Source organism: Lagenorhynchus albirostris, chromosome 3, assembly GCF_949774975.1.
Source record: "Lagenorhynchus albirostris chromosome 3, mLagAlb1.1, whole genome shotgun sequence".
In the NCBI taxonomy this organism is placed as follows: domain Eukaryota; kingdom Metazoa; phylum Chordata; class Mammalia; order Artiodactyla; family Delphinidae; genus Lagenorhynchus; species Lagenorhynchus albirostris.
The window spans coordinates 170,737,016-170,756,606 of record NC_083097.1 but is presented as its reverse complement, the minus strand read 5'-3'; the positions used below and the strand labels follow the sequence as shown (position 1 = coordinate 170,756,606).

Here is a 19,591-nt window from a genome sequence, read left to right as displayed (position 1 = left end):
TGGGCTTGTGAGGCCCCTACCCAGGGGGTCGCCCCCAGCCCCAGGGGCTGCCAACTCTGGTCGGGGTGGGCCGCCCGCTCCTTCTCTTTTTTTTTTTTTTTTTTTTTGCGGTACGCGGGCCTCTCACTGTCGTGGCCTCTCCCGTTGCGGAGCACAGGCTCCGGACGCGCAGGCTCAGCGGCCGTGGCTCACGGGCCCAGCTGATCCGCGGCATGTGGGATCTTCCCGGACCGGGGCACGAACCCGTGTCCCCTGCATCGGCAGGCGGACTCGCAAGCGCTGCGCCACCAGGGAAGCCCTTCCTTCTTTACTTTATCCCCCCTTTTAGGACGAGCCCCGTTATGTTGTTCCACGGGGCTCTGACTGGGCCTGGGGCCTTGCTAGAGGCTGGAACTCGTGTGACTCCCCCAGGCCACCCTGCCTGGCATGGGGGAGCCGGGCCTGGAACCTGGCCGGGGACAGACGGACCCTCTGTCCTTTTCCTCTCTTCTTTCCGATCTCCACCCTCATCTGCCCACCTGCCCCCATCACCCTGTAATTACTCCCAGCTGCCCTTTTCCCGTGAGTGCCCAGCGGACGGCATGCGTGGGCCTGGCTGCCACCCTCTCCCGGCCGACGGCCCGCCCGGCCCCGCCCTGTGTCCTCTAGCTGGCGCACGCATCCACCAACAGGGTGCCCAGTTCTTGGACGAGAAGTGGGGCCTGAGGGCACCTCTGGGGCGCGGCTTGCGGGATCTTAGTTCCCTGACCAGGTATTGGACCCGCATCCTTCGCCGTGGAAGTGCAGGTTCCTAACCGCTGGCCCACCAGGGAGCCCCTGAGGGTTATTCTTTTTTTTTTTTTTCCTGAGGGTTATTCTTTTCTTCGATGCCATTGCCGTCTGGGGGGAGCCCAGCCAAGCTGGGGTGCGGGTGGTAGCTGCTCCTGACGCCCCCCTTCTGGGCACCGTTTCCCCGTCTGGAAAACAGGGGCAGTGTCCGAGCTGGTGTTCTGTTGTCATCACTGTCGGTTACCGGTCACCGAGGGTCCTGGTGGAGGAGAGCGGGCGTGGTGGGCACCAGCTCGGCCCCCGGGTGCCCAGCGTGGGTCTCGTCTGTCCTCCTCATTCCCTGCAGGAGCTGCTCCCTGGGCGGCGGGATGTTCCAGGAGCAGAGTCCCCCTCTTGCGGTCGGCGGGCGGGTTTGTTGGCAACCTGAGCCCGCTGGCCGCCGCGGGCAGGTTCTGTTTTACCGTCGGCCTGGAGTCTGGCAGGGGCTCCTGCAGGTGTGCTGGGCGGGAACCCCCAGCCCTGAGCCGTCCAGGGCCCCTTCCTCTTGACTCCTGGGCGGGAGGCGGGAAGCACCCCCCTTCCTTCCTGTGCTGTCTGGGGGAGGCCCGGGGACGGTGGGGACCCGGTCAGCACAGCCAGGGAGGGGCAGCAATCAGCTCTCTTATGCTACTGCACTTCCGTCCCGCGAAGCCGGGCTGGGAGTGACGGGGCCCTCGCTCCCCGGGCAGGTGGATCTTCACGCACAGCCGGACCGCTAGGAGAGTCCCTTCTGGTGCTTTCCCCGCTGCCGGCGGCTCTTCTGCAGGGAAACAGGGCTGCTTCCTTTCAGAAGAAACCCCATGGTAGGAGTTTTAATCCCCGGGCGCCAGGCTCAGAACCCTGAGCCAGCAGCTAAGTGGCAGCTAGACAATCGTCCTTGGGTTTTGGGGGCCTGGAACCCCCAAACGAAACGCCCTGAGAGCAGCATGCAACATCGGGTTCGTAATTGCTGGCGGGAGGGAGGGAGGGAATGAAGAGGGAGAAGATTCTGGATTTTTGGCTGTCTGACTCCAAAGCATTTGCCCGGTGCCCCCTGACTGCCAGGCGGTCTCGGGCAGGGTCCCACCCCCAGCCCCACAAGGCTCTGAGGTGGTCCAGAGGCACCAAGGGGCTCAGTACTGGGTTCGAGTGCAGCTCTGCGGCCTTCTCTCAGCACCTCGGTTTCCCCGTCTGTGAAATGGGCTCCCATGCAGATAGCAGTCTGCTCAGAGCCAGGCCTGTGGGTGGGGGCTCCCAGGTGGATGGGAGGCGGCCCGCCCGGATTTGCATGTCGTTTGCATGCCGCAGGGCAGCTGCCTTCCTAGAAGTTTCTCCTCATGGTTCCCCATCCTGAGTGCGTCCTCAGTGCTGGGCCTGCTGGCATCCCCAGCTGTGACATGGAGCTGGCGGGTGACAAGCCTTGTCCTGCCACCGAGGTGGCTCCTCCTCCCTGCCCCCCAACCCCCCACCCATTTTCCTGGAGCCAGACTCTTCTCTCTGCGCAATCTGCTCCCATGGTTCCCTCGTCCCCCACCTGGAGGACCCAGGTGCACCCTGCCCACTTCACAGGTGGGAAGACTGAGGCTCCAGGAGACCCCAATTACATGAAAGGTTGACCCAGAGACAAGGGCACTTCCCCGGAACCTCACCACCTGGAAATCCAGGAAGAAGCGCCTTTAATCGTCAGCTTCATGGTCAGGCTCTCTGACTTGTTTCCTGAACCTTTATTAGTATTTGTTCCGTGGTGGGGGGGGGGTGCCGTGTCTTTTCGGAGAGGGGGCACATGCTGGTTGGTTGGGGGGGTGGGGGTTGGCCAAGCTGGCAGATGTTTCTGCCTGGCCCAGAATCACTTCCCCAATTTCCTGCAGGCCCGGTGGGGGCCCCTGCAGCCCTGGAGCGCTGACGGGAAATGAAAGGGCCATGTGGCCCTGCGTCTGGCGGGGGTGGGTGGCCTCAGGGGTCAGGTGCGCCAGGAGGGCACTTGTGGGAAGAGCCTGAGGTCGCCCGGTGAACACTGATTAAGCCCCTACTGTGTGCAGCAGCAAGCAAGGCTGCCCTTCCCCCATCCTGCCGCAGGGATGGCCGGCTCCAAAGACGCCCCCCTCCCTCACCACCTCCCCCTGCCCGTGTGTGACTCCTGCTGTCCCCCTCGCAGGCCTGGGGCTCCCAAGGGTTGTCTGGGTGTCTCTTGGGCATCCAACACGGGCCTTAACATACAGAAGGTTGGGAATTCCCTGGCAGTCCAGTGGTTATTAGGACTCTGCACTTTCACTGCTGTGGGCCCGGGTTCAACCCTTGAACTAAGATCCCGCAAGCCGTGCACCGCAAACAGTGTCGTGCAGCCCAGGAAAAAAAAAAAGCATACAGAAGGTGCTCAGTCACGGCCGCAAGATGGATTGACCTGGCCGCAGCCCCGAGGGCTTGACAGGGAGGGTTCCAGACTCCGGGTGCTTCCGCCCCACCCGGCCTCCCTGCGCCAGACTTCATCTATCCGTCCATCCATCCATCCGTTTGTCCCTGCCCCGGGGTCTCTGGGGAGGGGGCGAGAAGGGGCAGGAGCGCACCCTCTGGGCTGGGCTGTGGAAGAGGATGGTTACAGCGGGGCTACAGTGGGGCGGCACCAGTGCCGGACCAAGACCCGCACGGAAGCCCCTGGCCGCCTCAGTGGGCACGAGGGGAGGGGCCGTGGGGGATGTGGGGGCCGCCCCCGCCCCACCCGTGCCCTGCCCCGTCCCGTCCCCCAGCCCTGCGCGTGGGCGTTTCTGTGAATGGGGGAGGCTGGTTGGCCCCCAGGGACCCAGCCCCTGCCCACCTGGGTAACGGCTGCCAGCGCTGAGTCATGGGGCGCAGGGCCTCCCAGGGCCCGATAATGTGAGGAGGGGCTTTATCAGCTGGGGTGGGGCCGCCAGGAGGGGGAGCCAGGTGGGGGGACCAGCAATGCAGAGGCCCCGGGCAGGAGCAGGCTGGGAGCAGCGAGGGACCAGTGCTGGGGAGGGACCAGGTGCAGGCATCTGGGGGGCCAGGACCACAGCCTGGCAGGCAGGAGGCCTGGCTTCTTCTGACAGCAGCAGGGAGTCAGGGGCCTCCTCGGAGCAGGGGAGACACAGCCTGACCTCGATGTAAAGATTAAAAGCTCCCCGGACTCTCCACCCTGGGGGGCTGCAAGGAGGAAGTGTCATCCTATTGTTCTTGGGTGTTCTGTGGGGGGACGTTGAGGGATAAAAACCAGCTGTGCGGGCTTCTCTGCTCTTTCAGTGCACTTTCACTTTGCTTACAGGAGTTACAATGAATCAGTTCTTGTCCAAAGCGCAAAGAATATAGAAATAGTGAGGTTGGTAACGATAGCCAAAAAATGGAAATAACCCAAATGCCCATCAGTGGCGAATGGATAAACAAATGTGGTCCATCCACACGCGGGAGCATCACTCAGCCGTGAAAAGGGGTGAAGCCCCGACACTCGCTACCACGTGGACGGACCCTGAGAACACGATGCTCAGTGAGAGAAGCCAGACACAGAAGGACACACAGTGTGTGATTCCACTGATGGGAAACGTCCAGAACAGGCAGATCCGCAGAGACAGAGAGTGGGTTCCTGGTTGTCATGGGCTGGGGAGGGGGAGGGGGGTGACTCCTGATGGGGACGGGGCTTCCTCTGGGATGATGGAATGTTCTGGAACTAGATAGGGGTCGTGGTTGCAGAACAATGTTCAGTGCACCAAAGGCCACTGAATTGTTCACCTTAAAATGGTGAATTCTGTGTTACGTGACTTTCACCTCCATAAATATTTCTTTGAACGATCCAGGACCAGGTAGGTGAGATGAAGGCCCTGCGGCTCCCGGGCGGCGCCAGCCGTGCCTGACGCCTCACTCCGCCGTTCATCCTTGTCCGTTCCCAGACCCCCTCCGAGGGCCGGGGTTCCATTGGGGTCCCCATGGTCCCCACACATGGACGGTGTCTGTTCCTGCCGTTCTGGCCGTGGGGGGAGCCATCCTTCTCTGGTTGCCCATATGAGCCGTATTGGACACAAGTGCAAAAACGGGCCTTTTTCCGGACTTCCCTGGCGGTCCAGTGGTTAGGACTTGGGGCTTCCACTGCAGGGGCCCCGGGTTCAATCCCTGGTCGGGGAACTAGGATCCCACAGGCCACACGGTGGGGCCAAAAAAAAGAAAAAAACCACGAGGGGGCCTTTTCTACCTGTTCCCAGCTGTGGGCCTCTCCCTGCCACATTGGTGGCTGCCAGGGACAAGGTTGTCCCTCTCTGGGGCTGGGGGTCGCCGGTCGCCCGAACGCTCCCGGTTTCTCCTGATTTTGTCCCTGTATCTGCCGTCCAAGGACACGGCCTCACTCCTGGAGTCCCCCTGCCGCCCAGTGGCCTCCTGCATCCGAGGTAGGGCCCCGCGGACTTTGGAGCCGCCTGGGTGTCGGGAGGGGGGCTGAGCGGACACCATTAAGGGGGCAAAGTTCCTCCTGGGGGCCCTGGAGCGGGTGCTTTCTTTACAGCTGGGGCCCCTCGGCCTTGGGCTGGTCGCCGCCCTGGGCCCGTGCAGGCTGGAGCTGGGGACACGGTGCCAGGGAGGGGTCTCCCGCGTGTGGGCGGCCCTGGGGGCGCCCCTCCCCCCTGCACCAGGTCCCCCCTCGCGGTTTGATGGAGGCCACGGGCCTGTCCTCCTCTTTCAGGCTGGCAGGTGGGCCCAGGGCATGCGTGGTGCCCTGGCTCCCGAGGGGTCCGCTGTGCCCGCAGGGCGGCTTCGGGGGAGGGGGCCCCACCCCGGGGGCCATCGAGGCCTGGTCCGCAGCACAACCCGCTGACCTGGCTGGGAGCTCCTCGAAGCTGGTGGTAGTGAAAATGCTCACCTTTCGCCACAAACAAGAATTTCCTGTTTGCCCCTCGCGCACCTGGGGGAGGGGAGGTTATCTCACTTTGCCTCCCTGGCCCCTCCCCCGCCTCCCCCGCCCACTCCCTGACCCGGAGCCTGTCCTGCTTTATCTGCTTCCTCCTTGCAGACTGTCCCCTCCACCCTCTGTGGAGGGGTGGGTGGCGGGGTCCCTCCGGGGACCCCCTCCTCTCCCCACCAGCCTCCCCCTCCCACCTGGGCTGGGCCCAGAGCGAGGCAGGTGGCCTTTTGCGCTCATCATCCTCCCGACGCGGTCGAGGGTCCACTGAGAAATCCATGTGTGGCATGAGGCTGGGTGGCGCCTTTGCTGCAAAGGAAACTGAGGCAGAGGCCGGGGTCAGAGGGTGAGGAGGGGCTGGGAGGGGAAGGAGGGAGCCTTGCGGAGATCCGGGGAAGTGCATTCCAGAGGAGGGAGCAGCAGGTGCAAAGGCCCTGAGGTGAGGGCCTGTGGCTTTTGCTCAGAAAGCATGACAAGGCCCAAGGGGGCCGAGCAGAGGGAGGTGAGGGCAAGGAGGTGACAGGCCAGTAGTGACCGCAGGGGAAGTGGGATCCTCGATGGGGGCAATGGGAAGCCATGGGAGACTGTAAGGCGGGGGAGAGTCTCTCCCGGGCTGCCCGGGAAGGCCCCTCTGGCTGCTCAGCAGGGGTGGGGGCTTGGCTCTGCTTGGTCTGTGCCTCAGTTTCCCGTCTGTGAAGTGGGTGGTGCCGGGGAGGGGAAGATGGACACGCGGGCAGTCCAGCCTTGGTAACTAGCGGATGGATGCCCTCCGTCACTGGGTAGGGGCCCAGCCACAGCAGAGACCGGCGGAGGGGCCTGTCCCGGTGACCCCGCCCAGCAGGTGGAAAACGGGAAGGGAGGTGTGTGCTTGGGAGCCTCTGTGGGAGCCCCCAGCCCGGGCCCGCACATCCACACCCACATCCTCGGGGTTCTGTACCGCCTTCACAGATGTGGCTTGGGGAGGACAGGCTGTGAACCCAGCAGGGCAGACTCCCAAGTGCCCCCAAGACCCTTGTCTGCCCGACGCCAGGACGCAGGTGGCCCGAAGTGTGGGTTGTGCACAGACACATCTCGGGTTTGGGAAAGGATAGGGGTTCCCACCCCCACGTTGCTCGGAGAAATCAAGGTCCACCTAACGAGCATTTATGAAGCAGCTGCTGGGCGCCCAATTCTAGATCCTGGCGACCAAGCAGACAAAATCCCAAACACCCTGCCGGGGCAGGTGGACAGGAGACCATACCAGTGTGTCAACCCATGCGGCTTGGTGGTGCGGGGGAATGGGGTACATAGGAGAGTCGCCTGTAATCGGTGCATGTGCTCCAAGTGAGAGCACAGGCACGCGGGGCTTCTCTCCAGGGCGACGTGGGAACAGAGACCTGGGCGACAACGGGGAAGCCCGCGGGGACAGAGCTAGGACAGAGCCAGGACGGCATTCCAGGAGAGGAGCTGCCAGGTCAAAGGCCTGGAGGGGGGACCGCGGCCCCTGGCGGGTTTGAGAAGCAGCGGGAAGGCTGGTGAGAGGTCAGCTGGGAGCGTCCCTGGCAGGTCTTCTGGGACGCGTGGCCGCAGAGAGGCGGGGTGTCCTCAGAACTGGCGGGAGGTGGAGGTGGCCCCGTGATCAGAGCGCCCAGTGGCCCCGGGGAAATCAGGCTCCGGGGAGGGGAGACTGGGGCAGTTTATCTGGGGCCTCAGCCCAAGGCGGGGGTGTTTCCTGAGGTTTTGCCCAACCTCCAGCCTGGGTTTGCAGCTCGGGGTATGACAGTGCCTCCTGGTCCGTCCAGAAAGGGTCAGGGATTCAGCCAGAGGGCCCAGGTGGGCCCGAGGCCTGGGTGTGGCTCAGGATCTGTTGTGGCCCAGCTGTGTGGCTTGAGAGCCTTGTGAGGACAGGCAGACGGGCCCAGGGGCTCACGAGGGGAGCCTGGACACCGCCCCCAGCTCCCCCGTCCCTGAGGCCTGGTGGGCAGCCCTAGCCGGCTGGCCAGGGCAGGACACACCCTGCAGGGGTGCGGAACTTGGGCCCAGAGCCCCATATAGCTGGGGCGGCCTTTACTGCCCGTCTTTGTTGTTGGCTGCCCACAGCAACAGCCATTAATTCTTCCTTCTCTGTCGGCAGCCTGCCCACCCCCTTTATGGCCTCGCTGGCCGCGCCACGGCAGCCCGCCCACCGTTTGGCCTGGGAGTTAACGGCCCCCCACCAAGCCAGCCCACCTCTGCCCAGCAGCTGTTCTCTGCCCTGAGCCTCAGTTTCCCCACCTGGAATACGGGAGTCCTGATGGTTCCAGGAGCTCAGGGTGAAGCTATTGTGTTTATCACCCCCTGTCTCTGAAAGATGGGGAAACTGAGGCAGGAGGGGCACTGTGATCTCTTGTGGGAGCTGGGCCCAGGAAGGGCTTCATGCCGGGTGGACCCCCCTCCACCAGGGTCGGGATCTCAAGAGAGGAGATGTCGCCCCCTCATCAGGAAGGGCTTGAGGTTCGGTGGTCCCCGGTGAGCTTCCTGGAGCGGCCATAACAAATGACCACAGACTGGGCAGCTTAGAACAACAGGGATTTACTCTCAGTTCTGGAGAACTGACGTCTGGGGCCAGGGGATGGCTGGGCGTGACTCAGGCTCCAGGGGACGGTCCTTCTCGCCTCTTCCAGCTTCTGGGGGCTCCAGGCGTCACCCCAATCTCTGCCTCTATTTCCCCATGTGTCTCTACGTCTCTCCTCCTCTCATAAGGACACCAGTCACCCTGCTGTGGGACCTCATCGTAACTAATGTCATCTGCAGAGACCCTATTTCCAGATCAGGTCCCATCCTGAGGTTCCGGGTGGATGGGTATTTGAGGGCAATTCCCCACAAGTCTCTCTGATCTTCTGTGCCCAGCCTGGCCCACGTTGCGGCCGAGAAAATCAGGGTTCACTCAACGAGCATCTATTAAGCAGCTGCTGTGTGCTCAGCCCCATTTTAGACTTTGAAAACAGAACAGACAAAATCCCCGACGTTCCAGCCGGGCCGGCAGACAGGAGACTGGACCAGGCTGTGAATCATGGGGATCTGATGAAGGGGCCGAGGGGCGCACACAGTGCTGGGGGCCGTGCGGGCAGGGGGAATGAGGATGGGGCAGGGGCAGTGGAGGCGGCCCAGGCGGGTGCACGCCCACGGGAAGGTCCACCTGCAGGCCCCACACCCCGCAGGCAGGGGGAAAAACGGGGCCTCCCTGGCCACCATAAATCAGTGCAGGAATGCAGCTGGCCAGCCGGCCTCTGGCAGGGTGGAGACAAAGGCCCGGCCTCGACCACCCAGGTCTGGGCTCCTGGCAGCCGCCACCGCCCCCCCCGGCCTGTACCCTGCGTGCCCCACTATCTCTCCATTACACAGATGGGGAAAGTGAGGCCCAGAGAGGGGCGAGGTGGCTGAGGGGTAGCCAACCCGAGGACCCTGCCTCCCCAGGCCCGGGGATGTCCCATACCGCAGGAGCTGGGCACCAGTGTGTTCTTGGGCCCTGATGACCGATTGTCTCAGCCGGGACTAATTGGTGGTTTCAAGGCCCCACACAGTCCCGCTTGCTCTGTGTCCAGGTGGCCATGGGGACTGCATTCCCCAAAGCTTAATTTGAAGCCTGCTATCTGCACTGCCCCCCTTGGCAAATCCCCCCCCCAACTTTGCTCTCTAATTATCTCTGCCGGCTTCCCCTGCCTGCCGGCACCTGGGAGCTGAGGGTTGAGGCTGGGGACCCCCTGCCCCGCTGATAGCCCAGACCGAGGCCCTCTCCTCAACCCCGGTGACTGGTGAACCCAGGCAGCGGGTGCGCAGGACAGAGCCTGGGCTGAGAGTCCCCGAGAGTCCTGACTCCAGGCTCAGGCCTGCCTCTGTGCCTCAGCTACAAAATGGGCCACCTCTCAGGAGCACACGCGTGTGACTCAGTGGACCGTACCGGACGTCCACCATCCTCACGGTGGCGATGGTCTAGGTGGGATAAATTGTGCCCCCCAGAATGAACATGTTCAAGTCTGAGCTTCAGGTTCCTGTGAACGGGACATGATTTGGGAATCAGGTCTTTGCATATGTGATTAGTCACGGGTGGAGATGAGGTAGCCCTAAAGCCAGTGAGTGATGCCCCAGAAGAAGAGGGGGATTTGGACACAGAGACACAGGGAGAAGCCACGTGAAGACAGAGGCAGAGGCCGGGGTGATGCAGCCACAGGCCCAGGACACCTGGAGCCCCAGGAGCTGGAAGAGGCGGGAAGGATCCCCGCCAGCTGCCCCCCGCCCCAGCCTCTGGAGGGAGCACAGCCCTGCCGCACCTTGATCTCAGACGGCTGGCCTCCAGAGCCAGGAGAGGATAAATCTGTGTGGTTTAAGCTAAGTGTGTGGTCAGCTGTTACGGCCGCCCCAGTACAGGTGCCTCAGGGTCCTTGTTTGATAGTGGTGGGGGCAGGCCTCAGGAGATGTTTGGACTGTGGGGGGCCGGGGGTCTGGGGCCGGGACCCCTCGGTTGGCCCTCCGTGCCATGTGGACGTGGCACCCGCACCCAAGCTCTGGCACCAACTAATCCATCCCCTCCCTGCCGTCGCAGCTCTACGAACTGGACGGGGACCCCAAGAGGAAGGAGTTCCTGGATGACTTGTTCAGCTTCATGCAGAAGCGAGGTGAGGCCTGCCCACCGGGAAGTCCCAGATATGAGCACGCAGGAGAGGGGGCCCTGCTGCCCACTGCCCGGGGCAGGTGTGTCAGCCAGGCTGTGAGTGAGTTCTCCGTGGCCGGAGGCATCCAAGTGATGCCTGAGGGGGGAGACACAGCCCTGCCATGGTGGCGGGGGAGGTCTGAGAGAAGAGGCACCATCCTGCCATGGGTATCTGACAGGAGACACAGCCCAGCCTTGAGGGTCTGAGGGGTAAGTCCTTGGGTGCGGGGGTGCTCTCAGGGCCCCAACCCAGAACTGACAGTCCAGGCTTCCTCCCTTGCTGCTGAGACCCGGGCGCTGAGATCCTGGCTCCCCGGATACCCCGCAGCGGGGCTGGCCTCTGTCTGGGGAGCAGGGTTGCGTTCCCAGGCAGGCAGGCAGGCGGGCGGACGCTGGGTGGCAGGACAGAAGCTCCCCACAGGCTAGAGTCTGGCCTTCCTGCCACCACTGGTGGGAGATTTGGGTCCCGGCCCCTCCCTGCTCCCCCCTGGGGCCTCAGTTACCCCATCTGTGAGGTGGGCCACCAACACTCCCCGCCGTGTGGCAGTGCCCCAGATGTGCTGAGTGCCAGGTCCACAGTTATTATGCGCCAACAGTGTACCAGGCCCAAGCCACCTGTATCCCCCTACACCCTGGGGTCTGGGGTGAGGCAGATGCCAGACCCGGCCTTGAGAACAGCGAGACGACCAGGGACGGAGGCCAGGCCTGGGGAGCAGGGACTGGTCTGGGTGGGTGTCCAGGTGGGGAAACGGACGGCCCAGACGCTGGGGGGGCGTCGGGGGCATTCAGGGTGAGCCAGGCCCAGGGAGGATGGGGGAGGAGGGCACCCAGAGGGTCCCCAGGGCCCTCCCTCAGCTCAGAGCTGCCAGCCAGCCAGGGGACCCAGGAGCACCCACTGCGTGTGGGGCTCATTTCCTTGATACCTCCTCCCCCCACACCCCCCCAGCAGGGTTATCACGACCCCCACTGTTCAGGGAAGGAAACTGAGGCCTGAGAGGGGAGAGGGCCTCTGAGCCACAGAAGCAGGAAGGGGCGGGGCTGGGGCGGGGCTGCTGGGGGTGGGTGGGGCGGGCAGGGGAGCTGCATGCGCTATGACTGTTTCAGGGGCCAGCCAGGCGGCTTCTTTGTCCAGGGCCCCTGCCCGCCCCTCCTTGCCAGCAGCTTCTGTAAACACAGGCCCAACCAGGCCCAGGCCGGAAGGGAAGGAGATGAAAGGGGAGGGGGCTGCGGCCTCCACATTAACTCCTCCTGTGCCGGGGGTGGAGGAATCCAGACCCAGCCAGGCCTGCTGCCCCCCCCCCCGCCCCCCCCATGTGGTCAGAGAGATGGACCCACCCTTTATCATCCTGTCCACACCTACCTGAGCCCCCCACTCCCCCTCCCCCGACCATGGGGCTCCAAGCTCCCAGGCCCAGAGCCCACCCATTTTGCCCCAGACTGGGCTCCCGGTGTCCTGGAGGCACGGAGGAAGTATGGTGAGCTGCCCCAGAGTGATGAGGCTGGGGTCCTCTGGGGCCCCCAGCTCCTGGCCACACAGGTCTTCAAGGGTCTGTGTCCAGCCCTGTCTCCCTCACCAAGCCAGGTGCTCCTGGAGGACAGGAAGCAACAAACTCCTATGCAACCCTCAAAACCCAGCTCCAAGGCCCTCTCTTCCCTACCTTCCTCTTGAACCCTCCCCTCTATAATTGGGGTCGGGGGCTTTGGGGCTGAGAATCTGGATACCATGTCCTGCATCCCATAATAAAGTAGTCTTTCCCGCACATCACAAAGTAAAAGCCTCCAACTGGATAGCTCTCTGAATTCTCTGGGGGCTGGACATGGAGGAGGGGTCCTGCCTGCACCCCACCTTCCTGCGGTTTCCTTGACAACCTCTCCGCCCTTCCTTATCGCCCCCCCACCCCCGCCCGCCTCCATCAGTGCCTCTCTGTGCTCTCCCAGCCCCACTCCTTCTATAAACATCCGTCGCCCGGCTGCCGAACCAGGGCGCAGGGTCCCAGGAGGAGCTTTGGTGTGATTCCTTCTTTTTCCCAATGCAGAGCCTAAACCAGCGTTCTGGGTGGGCCAGGTGGGCGCTGTGGGCGCATCTGTGGGGCTGGGTGTGCTGCTGACACCTGGTGTTGCTTTTCTCTCTCCTTCCTGGGCTGGAAAATGAAGTGGGTAGCGTGGGGGTCTGAGGCACATCTTCCTCAACCGCCTCCAGGAGGTCTTCATTCGTTGGGGATTTTGCAACCCGGGAAGGGCCCGGCAGTGGCCAAGGTTGGCAGGAGGTGGTTCCGGGATGTCCAGCTTGTAGAGGGGGGACCAGGAAGCAGGGTCCTGGGTACAGGGCATTGTCCAGGGTGGGGGCAGGGAGCAGGAACCCACCCTGGAGCTTCCCTTTGCCACCTCTGCAGGGGCGGCAAGCATGCCCCCAGGGCTGGGGTGGGGGCCGTCAACCTTCCCTGTTGTTTATTGAGCACCTGCTGTATGCCAGGCTGGGCACCGGGGGACCCCATGTGAGCAGGACAGCAGGTGGGGGCCACAGACAGTAAACCCATACTTTCCCTGCCAGGGAGAGAGGTTTAAGTGGGGGCTTCTCCACCCTCAGCCATGATGGTGCCAGGCAGGCTAAGCTGAGACCTAAGGGCTCCCACAGCTGGGGCTTCTGGGTGACAGGGAGATGGCTGTGCAGGGGCTTGGAGCATCGGGGTGGGTGTAAGATGGGAGCAGGGCTGTCTGTAGGGAGGAGCCCCCTCCCGAGGCTGGGCCACCCCCCCTCCCTCCCTCCCTCCCTCCCAGGTCTGGCCCACCTCCCTAGTGTCTAAGCTGCAAAGTGGATTAATCAAGCCCTCCCTCCCCCACTGCAAAGCCCCCAACACAGCAGAGTTGTTTTGGCAGCTGTCCTGTCTGTAGGAGGAATAACAAAGGCTGCGTTTCTCCTGCTGGGCCCCCAGGTTGGCCCTGCAGCTCCCCCGTCACCCACCCAGGTGAGAGCAGCATGAGGCCAGATCACTGATGGAGAGACTGAGGCAGAGCTGCCTCCTCAGGGCTCTCGGAAGCAGGGGTCTCACCCGGGCGACCCTGCCCCCCCCCCCCCCCCCCCCCCGCCCCCGACACTGGAACACTGGCATCCTCTCCTGGCATCCAGTGGGTGGGGCAGGGAGGCTGCTCCACCCCTCACAGCGTCCGGGACGGCCCCCAAGAGAGTGAGCCGCCCCAGGTCAGCTATGCCGAGGGGACCCGCGCTCACCGACCCGTCGGGCACCACCCCAGGTGACGGCACCCCCCCTCCCCGCAGGGACGCCCGTGAACCGCATCCCCATCATGGCCAAACAGGTGCTTGACCTGTTCATGCTGTACGTGCTGGTGACGGAGAAGGGCGGCCTGGTGGAGGTCATCAACAAGAAGCTGTGGCGGGAGATCACCAAGGGCCTCAACCTGCCCACGTCCATCACCAGTGCCGCCTTCACGCTGCGCACCCAGTAAGTGCCCTCCCGCGGCGCCCGGGCAGAAAGGACCCAAGGCAGGGAGGAGTGGGGGGGGGGGCGGGGGGAGGCCAGACAACAGGGTGGAGGGTGGAATGTCCTGGCTCTGAGGCTATGCAAATTGAGTGTTGCAGGAATAGCAGGTAGTCGATGTGGGGACGGGGGTGGGGACATGTCACAGGACAGGCATTGAGACAGAGGGAACAGCACAGGCAAGGACCACGGCTTGGAGGGCTGCCGGGTGCTTCCAGGCAGAGATGTGGGATGGGGATTGAGGAGCTGGTGCTGCAGCGGGGCTTGGCTTTATGCAGACCCCAGAGGCATCCCAGGTGCCATCCTGTCCCCTTGCCCCTGCCTGCAGGTACATGAAGTACCTGTACCCCTACGAGTGTGAGAAGCGTGGCCTCAGCAACCCCAATGAGCTCCAGGCAGCCATCGACAGCAACCGGAGGGAGGGCCGGCGCCAGAGCTTTGGGGGCTCCCTCTTCGCCTACTCACCGGGCGGGGCCCACAGCATGCTCTCCTCGCCCAAGCTCCCTGTGTCCTCCCTGGGCCTGGCCGCCAGCACCAACGGCAGCTCCATCACCCCAGCCCCCAAGATCAAGAAAGGTGAGGGCTGCATGGGGCCTGGGGCCTGATCTTGACTCAGCTTCAGCCTGGCGGTGTGTCCCAGGGAGGGGACCACCTTTTCCCCTCCCTGGGTAACTGGGATGATAGACCCCAAAGTTGGTGTGTAGGAAGGCAGCCAACCTGCTTATGCTGTGCTCGTAGCAGACATTACTAATCAATTGCCATTTTTCCAGCCCCAGGCCTGTAGCAGGCAGACATCACTAATCAATTCATTTCCCGTGAACCTGTGCCGTCGGCAGACATCACGAACCGATAATTTTTTCTCCAGTTCTATGCCAAGGCAGACATGGCAAATGAAACCCAATTTTCCCATCCTATACCCGTGGCAGGCATTACTAATTAATCACTGTTTTACTGTAGCCCAGTCCACCTGCCTGTGGCTGGTGTTTTTATTTATTTAATTTATTTATTGATTTTTAATTTTTTGATTTTTAATTTATTTTTTGGCCACATAGCATGTGAGATTTTAGTTCGCTGACCAGGGATCAAACCTGGGCCCCCTGCATTGGAAGGCAGATTCTTAACCACTGCGCCACCAGGGAAGTCCAAGGCTGATGCTTTTCATGGCTGTCGTTCTCTCTAGTCCCTTGCACGTGGCAGACATTACTAGTTGATCACTGTATTCTTTTCCCTTTGAGCTTTAGAATCCTCCTAAACACACTGTCCCACCAGACACCAAGGGTGTCGTGTGGGTCATCAAGTGGACTCTTTAACCACCCCTGAAGCTATTGCTAGGTGCCCCTGGGCAGCTCACTGCCCCTTTCTGAACCCAGCTTTCCTTACACGTAAAATGGGGGAAATTCTGCCTTCTCTGTGGGGGTGTTGGGGAGCCTGCAGTGTGTAAAATGCCCAGCGTGCAACAGGCCTGAGGTTGCAGGTAGCTGGCAGCCCCCCACCCCTAATCCCCATCCATGGCAGACATCACTAGCCGATCACAGTCCCCTCTTCCAGCAAGTCTCTGAATCCTCGCTAACACATGTGGCAGCCCAGCCTCAAGCAGGTCGGTGCACCTGTCCGAGGTTCCATTTCTCATTTGCCACATGAGCTGTGACTCCCTACTTTCCAAGCTTGGCCCGGGGATCCGAGGTGATCCTCACAGCGCCCTGAAAATTTGGGGCTGGTCAGATCTAAGGTGAATGGGGTCTCACCAGTGACAGCTCCCTCCGGCCTCTGTGAGCCTCAGTTTACCCCCCAGCCTTGGGGAGTTGCAGCAATACCCGTGAATGTCATTAGGCATCTGCTGCATGCGAGGTCCTGTGCTGGAGCTAGGGAGGACGGGGGCGGATAAGAGAGAGGTTTGGACCTAATGGAGCTACCGAGGGGGCCAGGAAAAGCTGGTTCTGATGGGTCCCAGGGGCTCTTTTCAGCTGAGAGGGAGGCAAGCAGAAAGGGCTGCAGAGACTCCAGAGCAGACGGCCTGGCAACTGCAAAGTTTGGAGTGGGGACCCTCCTGGAGAGGCAGCCCCAGGCCACCAGGGATAGACACGGGAGGGAGAGTCAGAAGAGGAGACAGTGGGACCAGTGGGTGGGAACCACGGGGACGTTTGTTGCAACCACAGGACAGGGGAATGGTTAGGAGCTGGTTCTGGAGTTGGGCTGCATGGGTTTCATTTCAGCTCAGCCTCTCTCCAGGTCTGTGGCCTCAGGAAAATTATCCATCCTCTCTGAGCCTTGGTTTCCTCAGCGGTAAAGTGGAGAAAAGGGTGACTTGGTGGTTATGGGATGGTTGAGACGGTTCACGTTAAGTGCTTTAGACAAGACATGTGGTGAGCTCTGGTCATAACTAGTATTATATGTAATATGTGCTATTGTGGTCTCTCTATAACACTAATGCTAAATACTACTATGATACTGTCACTGTAACTAGTATTGTCACCATGACCTATATTACCATTATGCTGGTATCTGATGTCAGCCTGATACTAGAAAGGATCTTATAGCACTTGTGTCTATTCAAAAACCTGTACACTTCCCTGGAAAGGAAGTGAGCACCCCATCGGTGGAGGTGTTCAAGGGGGCACATTCCTACCTTGGGTGGGAGGTGGGGACTGGGCCACCTCTGTTCCATTCTGGCCACCAACCCCTCTTCTCTCCTGTCCAGAGGAGGACTCGGCCATCCCCATCACGGTCCCCGGCCGCCTGCCAGTCTCCCTGGCAGGTCACCCCGTGGTGGCAGCCCAGGCAGTAGCGGCCCAGGCAGCCGTGGCGGCACAGGCAGCCGCCCTGGAGCAGCTCCGGGAGAAGCTGGAGTCTGGGGAGCCTCCTGAGAAGAAGATGGCCCTGGTGGCAGAGGAACAGCAGCGGCTCATGCAGCGAGCGCTACAGCAGAACTTTCTGGCCATGACGGCCCAGCTGCCTATGAGCATCCGGATCAACAGCCAAGGTACCACCCTGGCGCTCAGACCCTCTGTGCTTCCTGCATGCGCACAAGGGCCCCGTAGCCACCACGTGTAAAGAGTGCTTACGGATCAGTAAGATAGAAAGGCAGACAAACCAGTAGAAGAAATGGGCAGCTCTGACTCGTAAACAACTGTTCAACTCCATCTAGTTGGGGATCTGCAAGTTAACGAGGAGATACCATTTTTCACCCGTCAGAGTTTGATAATATCAAACGTTGGTCAGGATGTGCGGAAAGGGGCCCCATTGGTCCTGCTGGTGGGAACGTAAATAGGTGACAACTTGGCAATCTCTTTTAAAAATAGAAAATGTGCTTGCCCCATGACTGGGTGATTCTGCTTGGCATCTAGAGCAGAACTAATGTAAGGAAACACAGGTTTTCAAGGACGTTCACTGCAGTTATTTGCGTGACATCACTAGTGTGTCCATCAGTAGGGAAATTCTTGAATCAAGTCTGGAATACTTTGTGGTCATTAAAAAGAATAACATGGGGGGCTTCCCTGGTGGCGCAGTGGTTGAGAGTCCGCCTGCCGATGCAGGGGACACGGGTTCGTGCCCCGGTCCGGGAAGATCCCACATGCCGCCGAGCGGCTGGGCCTGTGAGCCATGGCCGTGGAGCCTGTGCTCCGCAACAGAAGAGGCCACAACAGTGAGAGGCCCGTGTACTGCAAAAAAAAAAAAAAAAGAATAACATGGGGAATTCCCTGGTGGTCCAATGGTTAGGACTTTGCGCGCTCACTGCCAAGGGCCCAGGTCCAATCCCTGGTTGGGGAACTAAGATCCCACAAGCCGTGTGGCACAGCCAAAAAAAAAAAGAATGACATGATTTGGGTGTGGGGACACCACTTAAGACTTGTAGTCATGCTGTACACCTGAAACTAACACGCTGTAAATCAACTATAATCCAGTAAAAATTATTAAAAAAAGAAAAAGAAAAAATACTTGTAATCAAGAAAAAAGCAAATTTGAGACAAATACATCCTTATTCAATAAGTATTTATTGAGTACCTACTGTGTGCACTGCTGAGAGATCCTGTCCAGCGCTTCGAGAAGCTTCACGTCTGGTGGGTGACCCACGTTACCCAGATCATTGCATAGGTGGGTTTATGATTACAAAGGGTGGTTTTTCTTCTTCCCGCAGGCTCTGAGAGCCGCCAGGACTCAGCTGCGAACCTGACCAACACCAATGGCAGCAACAGTATTAGCATGTCAGTAGAGATTAATGGAATCATGTACACAGGTAGGACCACCCAGCCCCCATGCCCACCTTGACCACATCTCTCTCTCCCTCCCGAGTCCTGGTTGCCCCCACCCCCACCCCCCGGGGGTGTGGCCTTCTTGAGCCCAGACCTCTTCCCTCATGAGACTCAAGCGAGATAGTCTGTGTCCTATACTTAGCACGGAGCTCAGCACAGAGTAAGTGCTCAGAAATACATATCCTGTGTTATATATCTTATAGCAAATGATGTTTCCAGGTTCCTTCTAAAAAAAAAATGTGATCAGACCCATGGCTCCTATAGACCACCAGGTGGCGATGTTGACACAGAACAGCTCGGTGGCTGTAAAGACCCCCATGGGGGGAGGCTGAGGAGATGGTGGTGTCCTGCAAGCCGGGGGTAGGGGGGCGGGCACGCTCTTTACAGGGGGTCAGCGCTCAGGAATCCCTTGCACCTGTCACATGATCTTTTAAATTCTCCACGACTTGTCTCCTGTCCTTGCACCAGGAGTGCTGTTCGCCCAGCCGCCGGCCCCCACGCCACCCTCAGCTCCCAGCAAAGGCGGAGGTGGCAGCAGCCGGGGAGCAAACAGCGGGACCAGCAGCAGCGCAGGCAGCCAGGCGGGGCCAGCAGGGTTGTCTGCACCCCCCGCATCTTCTACCTCAAATAACTCATTGCCTTAACCGCTACACTCCTCACCCTGGGAGCCCACCAGACGGGTCAGGGGGTCCAGGTGGGCCAAGCAGGGGCCGGGATGGCGGGAGATACGGGTGGGGAGGGGAGGTATCCACAAAGGAGCGACAGCTGACGCCAAAAAGAAAAGAAAATATATATATACATATATATATATATATATATATATAAAGAAAATTTAATAAAACAGGGGAAAACCAAGGAACACTTGAATTACTCAGGTTTCGGACATTCAGAGAGATGAATTGTGAGAGCAGCAAAGGAAATTAGAAACAAGAGAGGCAAATGTCTCCTAGGGCTTTCCTGTAGCCCTAGCGGACCCACGTGGACTGGTGTCTGGTTTGGACAGGCCAATCCTGTTTACCTCATACATCCCTGCACTGTGTTTTTTCATTTTTATCTGTTTTTTTCCCTTTTTTTTTTCCCTCTTCATCACACACTCACCACACCCAGCTCCTTGAGTTGAATGAAACCCCTGAGCCAAGAGCAGTTGAATTTTTTTTCTTGTTGCTTTCGGGAACTTTTTTTTTTTTTTAAAGAAATAGTGAACTTCAAAGTCTGTAGGGTTTTTAAGAGGTTTCGGGGGTTTTGTTTTGTAAATATTCTATTTTATTCTTGGGGGAGGAATCAAACCTAGGAAAAGGATATATATATCTATATATTTGTGTTCATTCAGGGAAACTGGACTTGAAAAAGCAAAAAAAAGAAAAAAAAAGAAAAAAGTAATACCCTTTTTATTTTTCCCATGACTGATTTGGGTTCGGTTGTGCATTTCCTGTGGCGCAGTGGGCAGCTGGCGGGCCCAGGACACTGGATCCCTGGGCTAGAGTCAGCAGAGCCG

At 60.2% G+C, this 19,591-nt stretch overlaps 1 protein-coding gene across 1 annotated transcript in view; it reads left to right on the top strand.

The window, feature by feature from the left end:
* Positions 1–18,789, top strand: part of ARID3A (AT-rich interaction domain 3A) — a 28,797-nt gene extending 10,008 nt beyond the window's left edge. The window contains exons 3-8 of the mRNA XM_060146779.1: positions 10,242–10,314; positions 13,627–13,810; positions 14,175–14,422; positions 16,545–16,826; positions 17,982–18,080; positions 18,565–18,789. Of these exons, the coding sequence (XP_060002762.1) occupies positions 10,242–10,314; positions 13,627–13,810; positions 14,175–14,422; positions 16,545–16,826; positions 17,982–18,080; positions 18,565–18,740 (1,062 nt within the window). The 3' untranslated portion in view covers positions 18,741–18,789. The remainder of the gene's footprint in view (positions 1–10,241; positions 10,315–13,626; positions 13,811–14,174; positions 14,423–16,544; positions 16,827–17,981; positions 18,081–18,564) is intronic.
* The last annotated feature ends 802 nt before the right edge of the window (positions 18,790–19,591 follow it).